Source organism: Trichoderma atroviride, chromosome 7 (genome assembly GCF_020647795.1).
Source record: "Trichoderma atroviride chromosome 7, complete sequence".
NCBI lineage: Eukaryota > Fungi > Ascomycota > Sordariomycetes > Hypocreales > Hypocreaceae > Trichoderma > Trichoderma atroviride.
Window position 1 is genome coordinate 1,420,736 of NC_089406.1, and position 13,859 is coordinate 1,434,594.

The 13,859-nt window shown below is 51.1% G+C and overlaps 5 protein-coding genes across 5 annotated transcripts; 3 read left to right on the forward strand and 2 right to left on the reverse strand.

Moving 5' to 3' along the window:
• Positions 1–3,046: 3,046 nt before the first annotated feature.
• On the reverse strand, positions 3,047–6,195 carry TrAtP1_012497 (uncharacterized protein). Its single transcript, XM_014090556.2, has 3 exons — positions 5,285–6,195; positions 4,694–5,185; positions 3,047–4,624 (listed from the first exon to the last, which is right to left on the reverse strand). The coding sequence occupies exons 1-3, from the start codon at positions 5,306–5,308 to the stop codon at positions 3,098–3,100; spliced, it is 2,043 nt and encodes a 680-aa protein (XP_013946031.2). The 5' UTR covers positions 5,309–6,195; the 3' UTR covers positions 3,047–3,097.
• On the reverse strand, positions 5,854–6,807 carry TrAtP1_012498 (uncharacterized protein; the record flags this gene model as incomplete). The annotated part of the gene is made up of 1 exon (XM_066115547.1): positions 5,854–6,807. Exon 1 carries the CDS (start codon positions 6,418–6,420, stop codon positions 5,854–5,856), a length of 567 nt encoding a protein of 188 aa, XP_065971646.1. The 5' UTR covers positions 6,421–6,807.
• A 4-nt stretch (positions 6,808–6,811) lies between these two features.
• TrAtP1_012499 (uncharacterized protein) lies at positions 6,812–8,516 on the forward strand. Its single transcript, XM_014090132.2, has 2 exons — positions 6,812–7,534; positions 7,862–8,516. Exons 1-2 carry the CDS (start codon positions 7,464–7,466, stop codon positions 8,061–8,063), a joined length of 273 nt encoding a protein of 90 aa, XP_013945607.1. The 5' UTR covers positions 6,812–7,463; the 3' UTR covers positions 8,064–8,516.
• Positions 8,517–11,122: 2,606 nt separating this feature from the next.
• Positions 11,123–12,458, forward strand: TrAtP1_012500 (uncharacterized protein; the record flags this gene model as incomplete). Its single annotated transcript, XM_014090131.2, has 2 exons — positions 11,123–11,547; positions 11,600–12,458. 2 exons carry the CDS (start codon positions 11,123–11,125, stop codon positions 12,456–12,458), a joined length of 1,284 nt encoding a protein of 427 aa, XP_013945606.2.
• A 412-nt stretch (positions 12,459–12,870) lies between these two features.
• On the forward strand, positions 12,871–13,623 carry TrAtP1_012501 (uncharacterized protein; the record flags this gene model as incomplete). Its single annotated transcript, XM_066115548.1, has 1 exon — positions 12,871–13,623. One exon carries the CDS (start codon positions 12,871–12,873, stop codon positions 13,621–13,623), a length of 753 nt encoding a protein of 250 aa, XP_065971647.1.
• Positions 13,624–13,859: the final 236 nt, after the last annotated feature.

Below are 13,859 nucleotides of genomic sequence, written 5' to 3' on the forward strand. Positions count from 1 at the left end.
AAGAAAGACAAGCCTATCCGGTTAAACTAGAACGCATCGGAATGCTCTGCTCCGCAGAAATTTCGATGCCGGGCATATATAGCTCGAGACACCTGGACCAATAAAAAGGCAATGCTCCCGACCTAACAGATGACAGCAAACCCTTTCGACAGACTGTACTTGTTTCTTATGCCTAAGTTTGTCTTCCCCCACATCGAAAGGGGGATAGAGGGAAGGGGGGGAGGGAAAAAAAAAAGAAGTCGCACCATGGACGATGTTGGTTCTCACTGGTGACGTGTCGACGGCAACTATGACATGACAAGATGCGGCTTGCCAGACCGACACGGACCACCATGCCACACACGACTCATCGTTTATGACGTCTGTACTTTGATTTGAATAGCGGCATGTTTCACCACATCGCCAACAGTCGAGAGGGCACAGAGCAACGCTGGTAGCTTACAGACTGGAGGGTTTTCAACAGAGTCCAACGGCGAGAGGACTCGTACTCGGCTGGTAGCGAGCTCGTGCCCGGCCACCGACCGTCGATAGTGGACCCTCGTCCATTCCGTGACCCCATACGCATGTCTGCCGGCGACGGTGAGTGGAGGATATTGTGTCACGGCGGGTTCTTATTTTGGACGCTGCGGATACAGCCGCATCCGACAATTAGCAGAATGGGGAATAAGACATCAGCCGTTTACCAATCACCTGCATCGGCAAACAGCGTCGTGATAAGTTCCGCCGCCGCCGCAGGTATCAGGACATACCCGACGGACGCCACTAGCCATCTGCTCACTCAAACAGAGAGAGGGGGGGAAGGGGGGAGAGAGAGAGAGAGATGAAGGAAGTCTTTTGGGTCCCCGACCCAGCGGCGAGCCAAAGACACCTAATTGGTTCGCTACTTTGATCGTAATGGTTGTGTTCTAATATCCGGGAAATCCTCCCGCGCGCCGGCCAATTTTTGCATACTACACTACTAGTTTGATGTTGTTTTCTTTTCCCGAAGCCGGCAACCAACTCTGGGTTTTCTAATACCCATGCAGCGGTGTTTCGATAGCAAATCTCTAGCGGTGGCAAAAAAAAAAAATTTAAAAAAAAAATTTACACCTTTGTGGTGGTGTGGATGGAGGAAACGAGGGGACCAAAAAAAAAAAAAAAAAGGGAGGAAGACGGGTTTAGTGCCCATGTTATCTTCAGGACACACGGCCGGCATAAAGTTGCATGCATATACTATATAATAGCTTGTTGCACTAAGGATAGAAGCAGAGTTACACCCGTGTGCCATTCCCGTGCCGCGGAGGATTTTCAAAGGTCTCTTGGCCTTTTTTTTCTTTCTTCTTTCTCTTGGCTTGAAAAATCAAGAATCAAGGCAAAGTGAGGGAGAGAGAGAGAGAATCAAGTGTGCTCCGGGTTCAGGGGGGAGCGGAGGAATAACAGAGTTACATGGCATATTCTTTCTTCACTTTACACAGTTTTACGGAAGTGCCGCCCATTGAAATGTTTTTTCTTACTTTATCAGGTCTCTAATAAATAGAACCACTGCAGTTTTATCAAGAAACGGGGGGGGAAGGTAAAAGAGAACAGGGAAGAATCAGGAGACAGGAGACAGGAGACAGGAGACAGGAGACAGGAGACACTAAATGCTCTTAATATGTGTGGCTCAGGGCCATTTGAAACGATTTCAAGTATATACTATGCTAATACTTCCTGCCAAGCCAGTATCAATTTACCCGCTTTGCATCTCCCGCCAACGCATAGCTATAGCTACCTAGTTTTGCACTCTTCTCTAAGAAGGTGCTTCCTGTATCTGCAGGTATCCCAAATCATGGGGCCAATATTTGTAGAGGCGTTTTCTATAACGCAATGAGGGTTCCCCATCCCTTAGTCCAAGGGTATATCCATAAAGGGTGTAAATAATAAAACGAGAGACGCCGTTTCCGTACGCTAAGCCCGCGCTTTCAAAGTCTTTCTAAAGTCTTTCTTATACAAAAGAAAACAAAATGGTATAATGAAAAAAAAAAAAAGATGCAAAAGGTATGACACCATAAGCAGTTTGTCCAACCAAAGAAATATATATCAAAAGCTGCCGTATAACAGGATAATGTGAAAGCAGCGGAAAGAACACGAAACGGATAAGATGGGTGCCGGCGCCATCTTACCGCACCCTCCCATCCGTATCCCTATTAGTAGAGCATCTTGTCAACCTTGATAAGCAGCTTGCCGCCATTGATCAGGCAGCCTCTCTTGTTGTAGAGGCGAACAAAGCGGTAGCCTTGCTGAAGTCGGTCGAGGCGGATACATGCCCAGGCAAGGCACGGTGGGCTAACCGTGTGAGACGTGCCTTCAACTTTAAATCTATGTTTCTTTCCGTTAGCCTCATTTCCTTCCCTTCATATATGTTGGTCTCTTTCGGGTACCAAGAAGTAGTATCACCGGGGAGAGCGGCTTGAAAAGGGGGATGAGGCATTTTGTGTTCAGTTGCCTCGTTTTCAACGGGAACACACAACGAAATTAGCTTTCGAGGCATCCATTTGGTGTAGCAAACCAGAAAGCTAGCTCTAGCCGGCAATACCAGTCAAAATCAACCGGGATTTGTTTTCTTTTTCTTTTCTTTTTTTTCTTTTTTTAGAAAAAAAAAACAGGCAACTTCGCTGCTGTAACCGGATAGGAACGCGCCGCGAAGAGCGGTGAAAGGGAGTGCGAGAGCTGTTACACCCACAAGGCCCGACAAATTGGATCCGAAGCTGAGCTCGGCCGCCTGTCATGCGACACATACACAACGTTGGTGGTAACAGAAGGGATGTGGCATCAGAGATTCGGATAAAAGAAATGAAGTCGGACCGCTTGGTCCTTTCTTAGGGGATACAATGGCGTAGACACATCGTATTCTGCTACGGACAGTTGGATGTGACACAGAACTCTGCAATCCCGCCGCAAGTAGGGTTAGGAAGGGGACTGAGATTTAGAGGCAATAGCAACAAGGCCACAAGATGCTTTAGGGATGTGAGGCTCAACGCAGGGAATGGCACGGGATAGACAAAAGCAAAGCAAAAAAAAAAAAAAAAAAAAAAAAAAAAAAAAAAAAAAGATGAAGAAACGGGGGGTCTTCAATTTCTTACCGAATGAAACTCAACTCTTCCACCACCTTGGGGATGTTGCGGAACTGCAGCTTCTCACCAAGAATCTTCTTGTCATGAGAGCTCCAAACGGGATCAGTTGAGCCGGCTGACTTTGTGTGCTGCTTGTAAGACATATCATGCCCATCTATCTCATCCTCGCCAATGTGGAGCTCGGCCTTGACTCGGGAACGAAGGTCGCTTTTGCTTTGGGGGTCATCGTCTTTGTCGCTGTCGTCAGTCGGAATATTGCGCCCGGCGAAGACGGTGATTGTGAGGTGCAGCGTATGCTTTGCAACCAGATCCAGCGTCACCATGGTCTTGGCAGAACTTTGATACGCTTCAGGCTTGAGAACCCAGCCATCCTCGCCATCAAACATTGCCTCGTTGATCATCATCCCCTCGTCCATGTTTTGCCAATTCATGGCCACCATCTGGACGCCTCGCCGCCAAAAGAGACTGGGGTCCGGGTTGGAGCTGTTGATCCTCCGCCCAGCTGGAAATGCTCTCATGAAGAAGTTCTTATTGTGAGTAAACACTTCGCGCGGATACTTTTCATGCAACTCAATGATTCTGCCCTCGCTAATGGAAAAGATGTGGGTAGGTTGCTTTGCTTGCGGGGTGCTGAGACTTATGAACCGTTCGCTGCGGGTGTATATGGCGAGATCACTCAAAGGTTTGCATATTGTGATTTTTCCATGGGCATCTTGCTGCGGGACGTCGGCTGGCGATGAAGCAGAGGTCTTGAGGCGAGGAAGGCGAGGCTCAGTGTCCGAAATCGAGCCATCGTCGTCTCTCAATAGAATTGGCATAGAAGCTGTCAGGTCCTCTGGTCTCGGCATCTTGGCGGCGGCTCGCTTGACCTTGACGAGAATTTTGCGTCGGAGGTCATCAAGGGTGGGCACCCTAAACTTGGGATCACAGCCTTCAAAGGGCTGCTGGACAAGCATGTCCCCCCAAACTTCCTTCATGATATTCGCCATGATCTCTTGTTGGCTATGATCGGCGTGAACCTCCAAGCTGATAATGATGGGCAGATCATTCCCATGAGAAAACGCATTATCTCGAATCGTCTCGCACACCTCTCGGAAGCCACATGGAGTCGTCAAAGTCCAGCCGTGGGTTACAATGGGCTCTCCCCTAGGGAGGTTTGGCCGGGACCTCGAAAGGCGAGGTACCTCTTCTTTTTCAGTCAACTCAGTGCCCACAGGAAGGAATGTGTCGCTAGAGGTTGACGATACATCATCAGTCGTAGTTCTGCTATGAGAGCTGGGGCTCCTCGAGCGCCCGCTAGGGTTGGAGCTCCCAAGGTAATTTTTGGCGGTATCCTTGGCGGCCTCGAGTTTGTCTTCCATTTTCTCCAAAACGGCGGCGGCGGCATAGGGAAGAGCGCTTCCGGATATTCCAGATATATTGGATATACCTCTCGTATGACCGCCGCCACCCTGAGACTTTGGGACAGTGACCAGGATTTCATCTCCATTCCAGACGTCGATTTCGATGCAACGGCCGCCTCTCCTTAGGACCTTGATGATAAAACCAGTCAGCATGAGTATGTAAAATTTGTTAGATCTTGCCAAGTTGATGATACGCACAGAAGTATAGGCCTCTGGGGAAGTTTTAGAGGCCAATTGATTGCCGCTAATATAGGTATTGTGGCTGCTGTTGATGAAATAATTGGTTATGGGTTTTGAGTAGTCCTTTGCGGAAGGTCCCCGAGTAGCGTTCCAACAGTCTGCCAGCACATAAAAGAAATCTCCATCGGTGTATTTTTCCTTGTCAAGCTGAATGGCTACTTCGCCTTGGACTTCCCTGAGGAACTTGCTGAAGTCCTCCCTTGAGAGCTCGAGATTGTTGCCTCGCAAATTGTTGAAGACGCCCGCCATGGTGTCAAACATTGACCTGTTTATCGAGTGTTCGCGCATCAGGGAGTCGATTCGAGAGGCGTCCGGATCGTCGTAGAATCTTATGGGGGTGATCATGGTGGCGTTCCTGATCATTCGTTTGAGGGCACCGAGGCTGGGGTCAAAGATGGAAAAGGTATGGGTCCGCTTGGGCCTTTTTTCCTCCGATTTGGAACGACGGCGCTGGGAGTTGGCACTCATGTTAGCAAAGTACACAAATGAGTGAACAGGTAGAAAAAAACAAGAGCAAGAACAAGGACAAGCAAGTGTTTGGAGACGTACAAACATGCCGCAGGTGAAAGACATGGTGACTGATGGAGACTAGTGGGAGGGCGAGGGCCCAGACGAGAAGCGAGACACTATCGCTGCTGTCGTCGTGATCGCTGTAGCAGAGATTTCATGGGAGGCGACGAGGGGTCAGCCGCTCTTGGAGCGGACGAGGAACAGGAGAGAGAAAGAGAAGCTCGGAGGGTGTGAGGGCCCAAAGGGCAAAGATATCGGCAGAAGATAATGCTGTGGCTGTGGTTCCGCTGGTGGTACCTTGTACCTGAATAAGCTGCAGTTGACGTGTGGCTGTCTTAGTTGTCCGTTCCCACTCTGCGTCGTCTATCAAAAAAATGGCTGCTCTTATTCAAGCGTGAGCGAGTATATCCGGCAATCAGCTGCTGATGGGGTATCAAAGGAAAAACGCTAGAGAATATGGAGAGAAATACGTAGATGAGGAAGAGAGAAGAAGAAGAAGAAGAAGAAGAGACAAGCGAGGCAATGTAAACGACTGGAGGATGGACTGATTCGAGCCGAGCTGTCAGCTTCTTAATTTAGGTGCCGCTACTGGGGACTGGAGAGAGGTGCTAGTGCTGGCAGCGCTCGTGTCTAGCAGGTTTAGCGCCTCGTGCTGGTCTTTTCAGCTGCCCACAAGTTGTTTGGTAGGGCTGGGGTCCTCTTTTGTATTGATCTGCTGGGCCTGGTACCTTGGCCTTGGGTAGCAGTCGCAGTCGCAGAGCAGCAGCGTCGAAGCAGTTGCGCTCTCCAAGGGCCTGGCCGGCTGGGGCTCTGCTAGGGGCTGGCCAGGGCCCAGTCAGTTGTTTGGGTTTGTGGAGAGCTCTGGGTGGAACGGCGGCCTGGATGGGCTCATCGGGGCGGTTCGACGGCGCGCACCGTGTGAGGGAGAAGCGGCCTGGCGTCTGCCTTTGTTGAGCCTCAAGAATCGAGCTGCGGCGCGCGGGAATGGCTGGCAAAGGCGGCTGATGGCACAGCACAGTGTGCGAGTCATTCGATGGAGCTGCGAGCCGTGCTTCGTGCATCCAGTCGGTGCTGCTTATCATCTGGTCTTCGGCTCGCAACGACGGGGGTTTTGCTGGCATGCCATGGCTGCTGGGGCGCGGGCACAGCCTCATGTTGCCGTGCAGCTGCAGCATTGGCTCTGCTGCCCGCAAAGAGGGCCGGACAGCTTCATGCGTGGCGTGTTCTCGTGCCCTGCCTGTGACAGCTTCTGCTGCAGTGGCTGGACTGAGATGCGGCGACGGTTATTGGTGCGCCGTGGCCGGCCAGAGAAGCGAGGCTGGCGGCAGCGGACACGCCGTCGGATGCCTCCGCTGGGATTGGAGGAGAGGGCAGAGGAGGGTTTGGCCATGGGGCTGCGAGTACCAGTCGTAGGGAAATGGAGGATGGAGATACCTCGACCTGGTGCCAGGGTACATGCTGGATTCTACGGGCAGGGCTGTCGGAGGAAGGATTCATTGCGACCCTCTCGCAGCTGGCGCTGGTGCTACTGTACACTTGCGTCTAAGCCGTGCAAGAAAATCTGCCAGAGTTGAATCGAATAACGTGTCGATTATTTTTCTGATAAATTGGCCTGTCTGCCTTGTCTTGCGTTGCCTTCTACCGAGGCGTCATCTCATCACTCCCTCGCATCAACACTGCTAATTGATGGCCATGAACCTCGTCCCCTTGCTGAGACTGGAGCCCAGCCCAGTGGGATATGGATTGATCGAGACGGCATCAACCTACTGAGAAATGGCCCCGTCATTCCCTCACTAAAACATCCGCTACTGCCCAACGGCTTCAGCGGGTGCTTTTAAGGTTGTCCAAGCCTCCCAGCGCTGCGGCACGGGCGTGGCACCGCTGCTATCCTTTCTCCCCGCGGTGGGCCCAGCCCAGTGAGGTCATCCCGTCCTCATTGGCAGTCGTCTTCCATCTCAGCTTCATCCAGTCTTCTTCGTCTCGTCTTTTTGCTCCTCGTGAGACACTGAACTGTGCCCGACTCTTGCAATCGTCACCGAAAAGAATACAGCCCCCCGGAATCACAGCCACCCTCGAGCTGCATATTGAGCAAGCCCTGCCTCTCAGGCTCTCAAGCAGGCTTCCAGGCAGGTTCGCCTCAAAAAGGCAAACGTTTCTCTACCCAAGGATCCTGCTTGCGGGGCGCTGCCTGCAATCGCAAAAGCACGCACCCGCCAAGATGGGTGACCGGCATGAGGCGCAGGTCAGATCGTGGGGGTTTGGGCACGTTTTCACATGGAGTGATGGGCCGTAAGTCGTCTGTCCTCGCTTCGCTATGGTCAGGTCGATATGCACAACTGTGCTCTATGACTTTATGACACTATATTGTCTGATTCTCTCCCGCTCACCCCTCTCCCTTTCACTTACTTGCTTTTCCTTTTCGCTTTATCATTCAATAAAATGCTCTTACATCGTTTGTCAAGGCATTGCGTCATGTTCAATAGCGATCAACAGCCATTATATTTGAATCTCTCAACTGCGCTCCACGAGAGCCTTCACCCTTCCTTCTGACGCAATGGCGAGCTTGGTAGATCGACAGGGAGGCTGTGTTCACAGTGACTGATTGTGCAACTGCAGAAACTCACACTATGCTCCCCACTCGCACAGCGGGCTGACAACGCATCTCATTGTCGATGGCGAAATGACCCTATGGTATCCTGACGAGGCAGATCGTAAAAAGGCAACATATGGCGTCGGGTCCAGAGTCGACGTGGACGCTGGGCGAGTGCACGAGGTTTGGATTGGGAGCCAAGGTTGCACGTATGTGATTGGAGAATGAGCTCTCGGTGTCTCGGACGGGGATGAGCTGTGCAACGCCACAAAACTCAGCTTGAGTGCTATCAAGAAAATTCTGAAAGCAAGGAGAGCCTTCGAGACGAGGATGTGTCTGTGTCTGCGTCTGCGTCTGCGGATAGACACGGATTCTATTCCACGTAACGTCGTGCCTGGGTTGCCGTATCAGCTGTGGAGGAAAAAGTCAAAGTCAAAGATGCGCAGTGTCTCACGCATCAATCCATAGCTGGCGGTATTAGCATTGTTCTTGTGTGTTTCTAATGTGATTTTGGTGGTCAGAAAATGTTATACAGCTACGGGGATACTCATACATGGATGTTCTCGTACGAGAGTCTGCTTGTCTTGGAAGGCGGGCAACTCCGTTTACATGTAGTCTAGATATTTAGAAGCCATAGGATGAAGATAGCTGAGGGTTAATATTACGTAGTTCACAGCCTCACAATTAAAAGTATCAGGCCATAGTAAAGAAGAGTAAACGATGTGAAGCGAAATCAAACCGCATCAAATCAAATCAACCAAAGTGTCGAAGAATAAAAAACTACGCTCAAACTCTCGTGATGGTCTAGGGTAACTCTAATACAAACATTCGACATGTGCTCGTGCCCAGAGCTGATGGCTTCTTTGGCGCTGGAAGCCTCCCTTCCGGGCGTGCCGTGCCACGATGATGCAATGCCGTGCGGTTCGACCGAATTCAGTGCTAATAATATACCAATATAGTTGATACAATACAATAAAGTAAGTGCGTTTGTCAAGAGGTGAGAGCGCATGGAGACCAATGCAACCCATGTTTGGCTGATACGAGGCGAGGCGAGGTTTCGCTTGCCGGGGGCAGTATCAGGGTCGACGTCAGCACGGTCAATCAGAATGTTCTTTGGAGAGAGATTGGAACACAAGAGTGTGGGTAGGCAGCTGATGAGCCGCGGCTGTCATAATTTCCAAATGGAGCAATTAGGCTTCATGGCTTGCGTCGATCTTGAAAGCCATTGCCTTCTCCTCATTCTAAGCCATCTCTTTTCAAAGTACGGAGTACTACCGGTATAGTTTGCACGCCACGACCCCAAGACACCAAAATCTGCTGCAAAGATGGTCTCATTGATGCTCATAGAGAATAACACATACTCGTGTCACTTCTTTGTAATCCTACTAGCATCATCACCTCGTTTTACTTCAGTTTACCAAGTAGGTATTGCTGCTAGGCATCTACAATAGAAAGGGGGTACACGGGACATGCTTGCTTAGTCATGCTCATGCTCATTTCCCTCGCCGGGCCAAAATCTCCCCCACTCCTCACGAACCTCCACTGCGATTGTGACTTTGCTCCGGATCAACCATCGAATATTTGCAATGCCGAGCGCAGACCAGCTTCTGCTCCGCTGCCCGGGCTGAAATTAGAAGCAGAGAGGCTCAGCTACTCTCGCCGGATCGTGGTGAGGGGCTCCCGGTAATTATCGCTAGATCGTGGTGTGGGCTCCATTTCGACGGACTTTGCTCAGGCCATGATGAGGGCTCCCCACATGCCATGCAGACCAACTGGAGATGTTTTGCACACAAGTGCCCGCAGGCCCGAATCTCTTTGGCTCTTGCAGCAGCCGGCCTTCCGTCTTTCGAGGTGCCGCAAGCCGACAGCTGGCCGCATCAGATCGGTCCTCGCAGCTTCACGATGAGCCCATGCTGCAGTACAAGGTCCCCAATAGGTACAATACCCGAGCAATATACACGTACCAGAGCGGTTACCGAGCTTCAAAGCTGCTCTCCTCGGACCTTGACCCCCATAGCTGACTGGCTACCTCTTAGCTATTGAGTGCGCTAGGCCAGCTAGCCCCGAATCTTGATTTCCAGCTGGCACCGCAGCGAAACTCAACGGCCGGCGAATAGGAAAGTGGTGTTTCGCATTTTCCAAGGTTTTTCTCCGACCTGCTCATGCATGGCGTCTGGAAACGGGCATGGGCTGCAGTTGGCAGGCCGTTGAATGCTCCGTCTTGTGTCTCATAATCTCACCAACCATACTTAAGATTTGGGCAGCGAAGCAAGAGAAGCAGACAATGAGCTCCGGCGTTCCGTGATGGCCATCGCCATTGTGTACATCCTTGCTCCTCCTACGAGCCTGCTTTGCCTGCATTGTCTCAGACATGCAGCGTGACGAACTCTTGGCCAGAAAATGCGCCAACCAGGCAATCTCACAGGGGTAGCTTCGGTTGTAATTAGTCGCCCCTGTCACAGTTGGCCAGGAAGCGGCAGCAATTCCATCAGCGGCGTGCGGTAATTGTGGAGCCGCATATACGATAGCTTAGCGGGCCTTGTTGGATTGATTGAGTGACTGGGAGATGATGTGTACATAGTTGTAGCGACAGCGACGTTCAAGGGCCCTGGCATCGCGATTTTGGGCTGCCGGCTGAGTGCCCCAGACTTCTCGTCACGTCTGCCGGCTGCTCTGCGACGCGCCATTCTTTCATCCAACTGCCTCGATGCAGTCCGACTTCAATTGAGCCTCTACTCCGCGATTTGCAGTCGCCGGAACCGGCATCGGGGCACAGAGGGCATCGGCTTACAAGCAGTCGGAGGTGGCGCTCTGGTCGAAAGCTTCACCCCTCTCTCCATCGATTTAAGCATCACGGTGTCGTTTGTCGCCTCGATTCTCGGAAGCCAAACAAACTATATACCCGATTTGCGCTACGCCCTCGTTGAAACCTTTTTTTTGCCGGGCTCTGGAGATATTATTACAATTCTTTTCGCCTTTAGCTTTGGCACAAAAGGTCGTCGAATTCTCTTACAGTTCTCCTACAAATTCCTGCGGAGAACCCCATCTCCATGTTTTGAAATCTACACCCAACCCAATTCTAGAGAGACATGGAGACGACTGCATTCCATACTTGAGCCCTACACAGCTGGCCTGGTCATTGTTTTTCTCCAAAACTTTCTCCGCAATTCTTTTATTGTTACTTTTTTTTTTTATAACGGAAACATCAACACTCCTTTCTTTCCTTGTCTGTTTCTTTCTGTTTCTTTTCTCTTGTTCTATACATCACTGGCGGAGGCGGCTATTTCATGGGGAACACAACATCGGCAGAGGTGCCTCGGAGGGCGCCTCAGAAACTCTCAAAGCCCCGAGCAGCAAGCCATGGAGCTATGCCGAGGCCGCGGAATCTTACGGGGGCAGCTGCATCCAGCAGCACTCGAATATCCGAATCCTATCTCGCAGCCTCGTTACCATTCTCTTCAAGAGACTCGCAAAATATCACGGGTGGCAGCAATGAAGCCTCGGAGCCTTACATAGAGAGGCTCTACGAACCTTCTAGGCGGCTGTCTAGGCGAGAATCTGACTACATGCGGAGCCCAGTCCTGCCTGAATCCCCCATATCAAACACAAGATCGCACTCCTTGTATTCAAATTCAGGTGCAAGCAACCAGATGCGCCGGGCCAGTTCTGTAATGCACAGCGATCCCGAGCGGCGACTGTCACGGACGCAGAGGTTTGTTCTCTATAGTCTTACTATCGATCTTGTAACGCTGACAGAAACCTAGCTGGCATGGAAATCGTATGGAAAGGGGAAGGTCAATGCAGTCTGAGCTGTTACAGTTTTACGAGTCTCAGCAGCTGGCTCGAACAAGCTCCGAGTTCTTACAGGAGCTTCAAGCAGCCGCCATGAGAAGCCAATCCGATGTGCATCAGGACCGCCGAGCTTCTAGTGTTGCTTCTACCTCTCTTGCAAGGACTACTTCAGACTTATCTTTCTACGCTCCGATGCGACGGCGCTCCGTGATTCAGACGCCCGGTGTAGCAACGAGACCAAGACGAGGTGACATGCTCTCTGTTCCCGACAGATCAAGTTCTCGAAAGAGCCAGCCGGTCTTTGGAGACGACCCGTTTACCTTCCAGTCTAGCTCCAAGGCGTCGAAACATATCTCCATGCCTCCTATAGGATTTGCTCCACTGGAGCGAGCTGCCACCCCGCGCGAATCAGACTACAAGCAGCTTGGAGGCATGAAGTTTGGGTCTTTAAAAATCATGAACGGGTCTCCTCCTTCAAGCCCTCAAGATATAATTAAGCAGCAGCGGCAACAAGAGCATGAATCAAGGCCAGGGCTAGAGTCATCGTCAGCAATAGTTTCCGATGATCTTGGTATTGAGCTGAACATGGCACGCCGCAAACAGCGTCACAGCGTCATTGGTTCAGTAGCAGAGTCTCGTGCCTTGGCGTCAATCTCTGGTTTCAAAGTGAACGAAAAGAGCTTACAGCCGTCAAGCAAAAAGGAAGAAACCCTAGATGACTTGATGCCTAGCCCGTTGTCAAAAGTTCCCAGTCCTCTACAGGGGTATCTTAATCGCGAGGTGAATGACGGAGCCCTTGGCAAGGCAAGGGGGGGCAGTAAACAGAACTAACAGCGGCTTTTACTCAATAACTTCATCTGAGTCTTCGCACCGGCCTTCCTTAAAGACGGATAGTGGATATAGCTCCAATGTATCGGAGCGATCCTTTTTGAGTTCGAGCAACGCCGATGATAAAGGCTCTACCCGGCCACTCCAAACACGGCGACGCACGCTGGAGCAACCGGCAACGGCTCCTATCCTGACTGCAGATGCAATTAAAAAGCATAGCAGGATATACAAGCCATTCGTTCGAGAGGAAAGAAGCAGCGCCGCGACAAAGGACCTAGTCAGAGGAGCCACCGAATCGGCCTCTGAAATTGGGAGGTCAAGAGTGAAGCGTGGAGACAAGAGCTATCGTTTGGCTTCCTCGACTTTCTCTCCGTCTCACAGAATGGGTGCAAGCAGTGCAACTCTCAATACAATCATGAGCGTGGACAATTTAGCCCCCTCTGATAACGTCGCCGTGTCTGGCCACAGCTTTCTTGAAGTTGGTGCCGGAATGGGCGGAGATGGGTCTTTGAAAAAGCGACGTTCACTACGCAGAGTTGCTGAAGCTGCAACGTCGAGAATGTCGTCTCTTAACTTGAACCGTCGAAAGTCTGCCGCCGGGAATCTGACTCCTTCAGCTACCGAAAAAAGGAAGCGAGCGACTTCACTAGCTAACGGGAATATATCTGCAGCGGCCAGCGGCAAGTCGATGCCAGCAGCTGTGACTTCACAATCTCCCAAATCTCCCAAAGTATCTAACCGAGATGTTAGAAACTCTGGTGTTAAAGGTCGAGCATCCGCTCCAGAGCTTCGAGTTGCTATACCGACTCCTCACGTTAACAGAAGCACTGACAATCGTCCTGTTTATGCAACTATTCAAACGCCATCGCCAAGGACCCCACGATTTCGGGGAGTTATGGACTCTGGCGTACCACCGCCTATTCCACTGCAATTCCGAGCACCAAATTTCGATACGCTTCCAGCACTCGCCATTTCAAACGGCTCGCCCAACTGGCCCCTTACCCAGTCTCAAGGATCCTGGGATAGGACTCAACCACATATTGTACCCGTGGGATACGCTACGCAGCGCAGTCCTGCTAGACACCGCGTGCATGAGAGCCCAATTTCTCCGAGGCACAGCCAGCCCACAGGGCATCCTCACCCAACGTATCGGGGCGTTCGAATCTGAATACGATATACGCTTGTTATTATTTTTATCCCGTCAAGTCCAATATTCAGCTACTCAGCAACAACATTCTTTATCTACCAACCACATATGCCGAAGCCAGCCGGCGTTGTTCATATCGTATATATGTCGCCTACCTTTGTTTCTCTATTCTGGTACCGTCTGCTATGTCATATACCTAAGGTACACATGCTTTTTCGGCCTTAGTGCTAATATCACGCTGGTGCTCTTGAAAGCAA

Coding starts and splice junctions, on each gene's coding strand:
- TrAtP1_012497 (XM_014090556.2), bottom strand. CDS start 5,308: ATGTCTTTCACCTGCGGCATGTTT. Junction 5,186..5,284: donor CTTTCACCTGCGGCATGTTT/GTACGTCTCCAA, acceptor GCCAACTCCCAG/CGCCGTCGTTCCAAATCGGA. Junction 4,625..4,693: donor CCCCAGAGGCCTATACTTCT/GTGCGTATCATC, acceptor TTTATCATCAAG/GTCCTAAGGAGAGGCGGCCG.
- TrAtP1_012499 (XM_014090132.2), top strand. CDS start 7,464: ATGGGTGACCGGCATGAGGCGCAGGTCAGATCGTGGGGGTTTGGGCAC. Junction 7,535..7,861: donor TTCACATGGAGTGATGGGCC/GTAAGTCGTCTG, acceptor GTGCAACTGCAG/AAACTCACACTATGCTCCCC.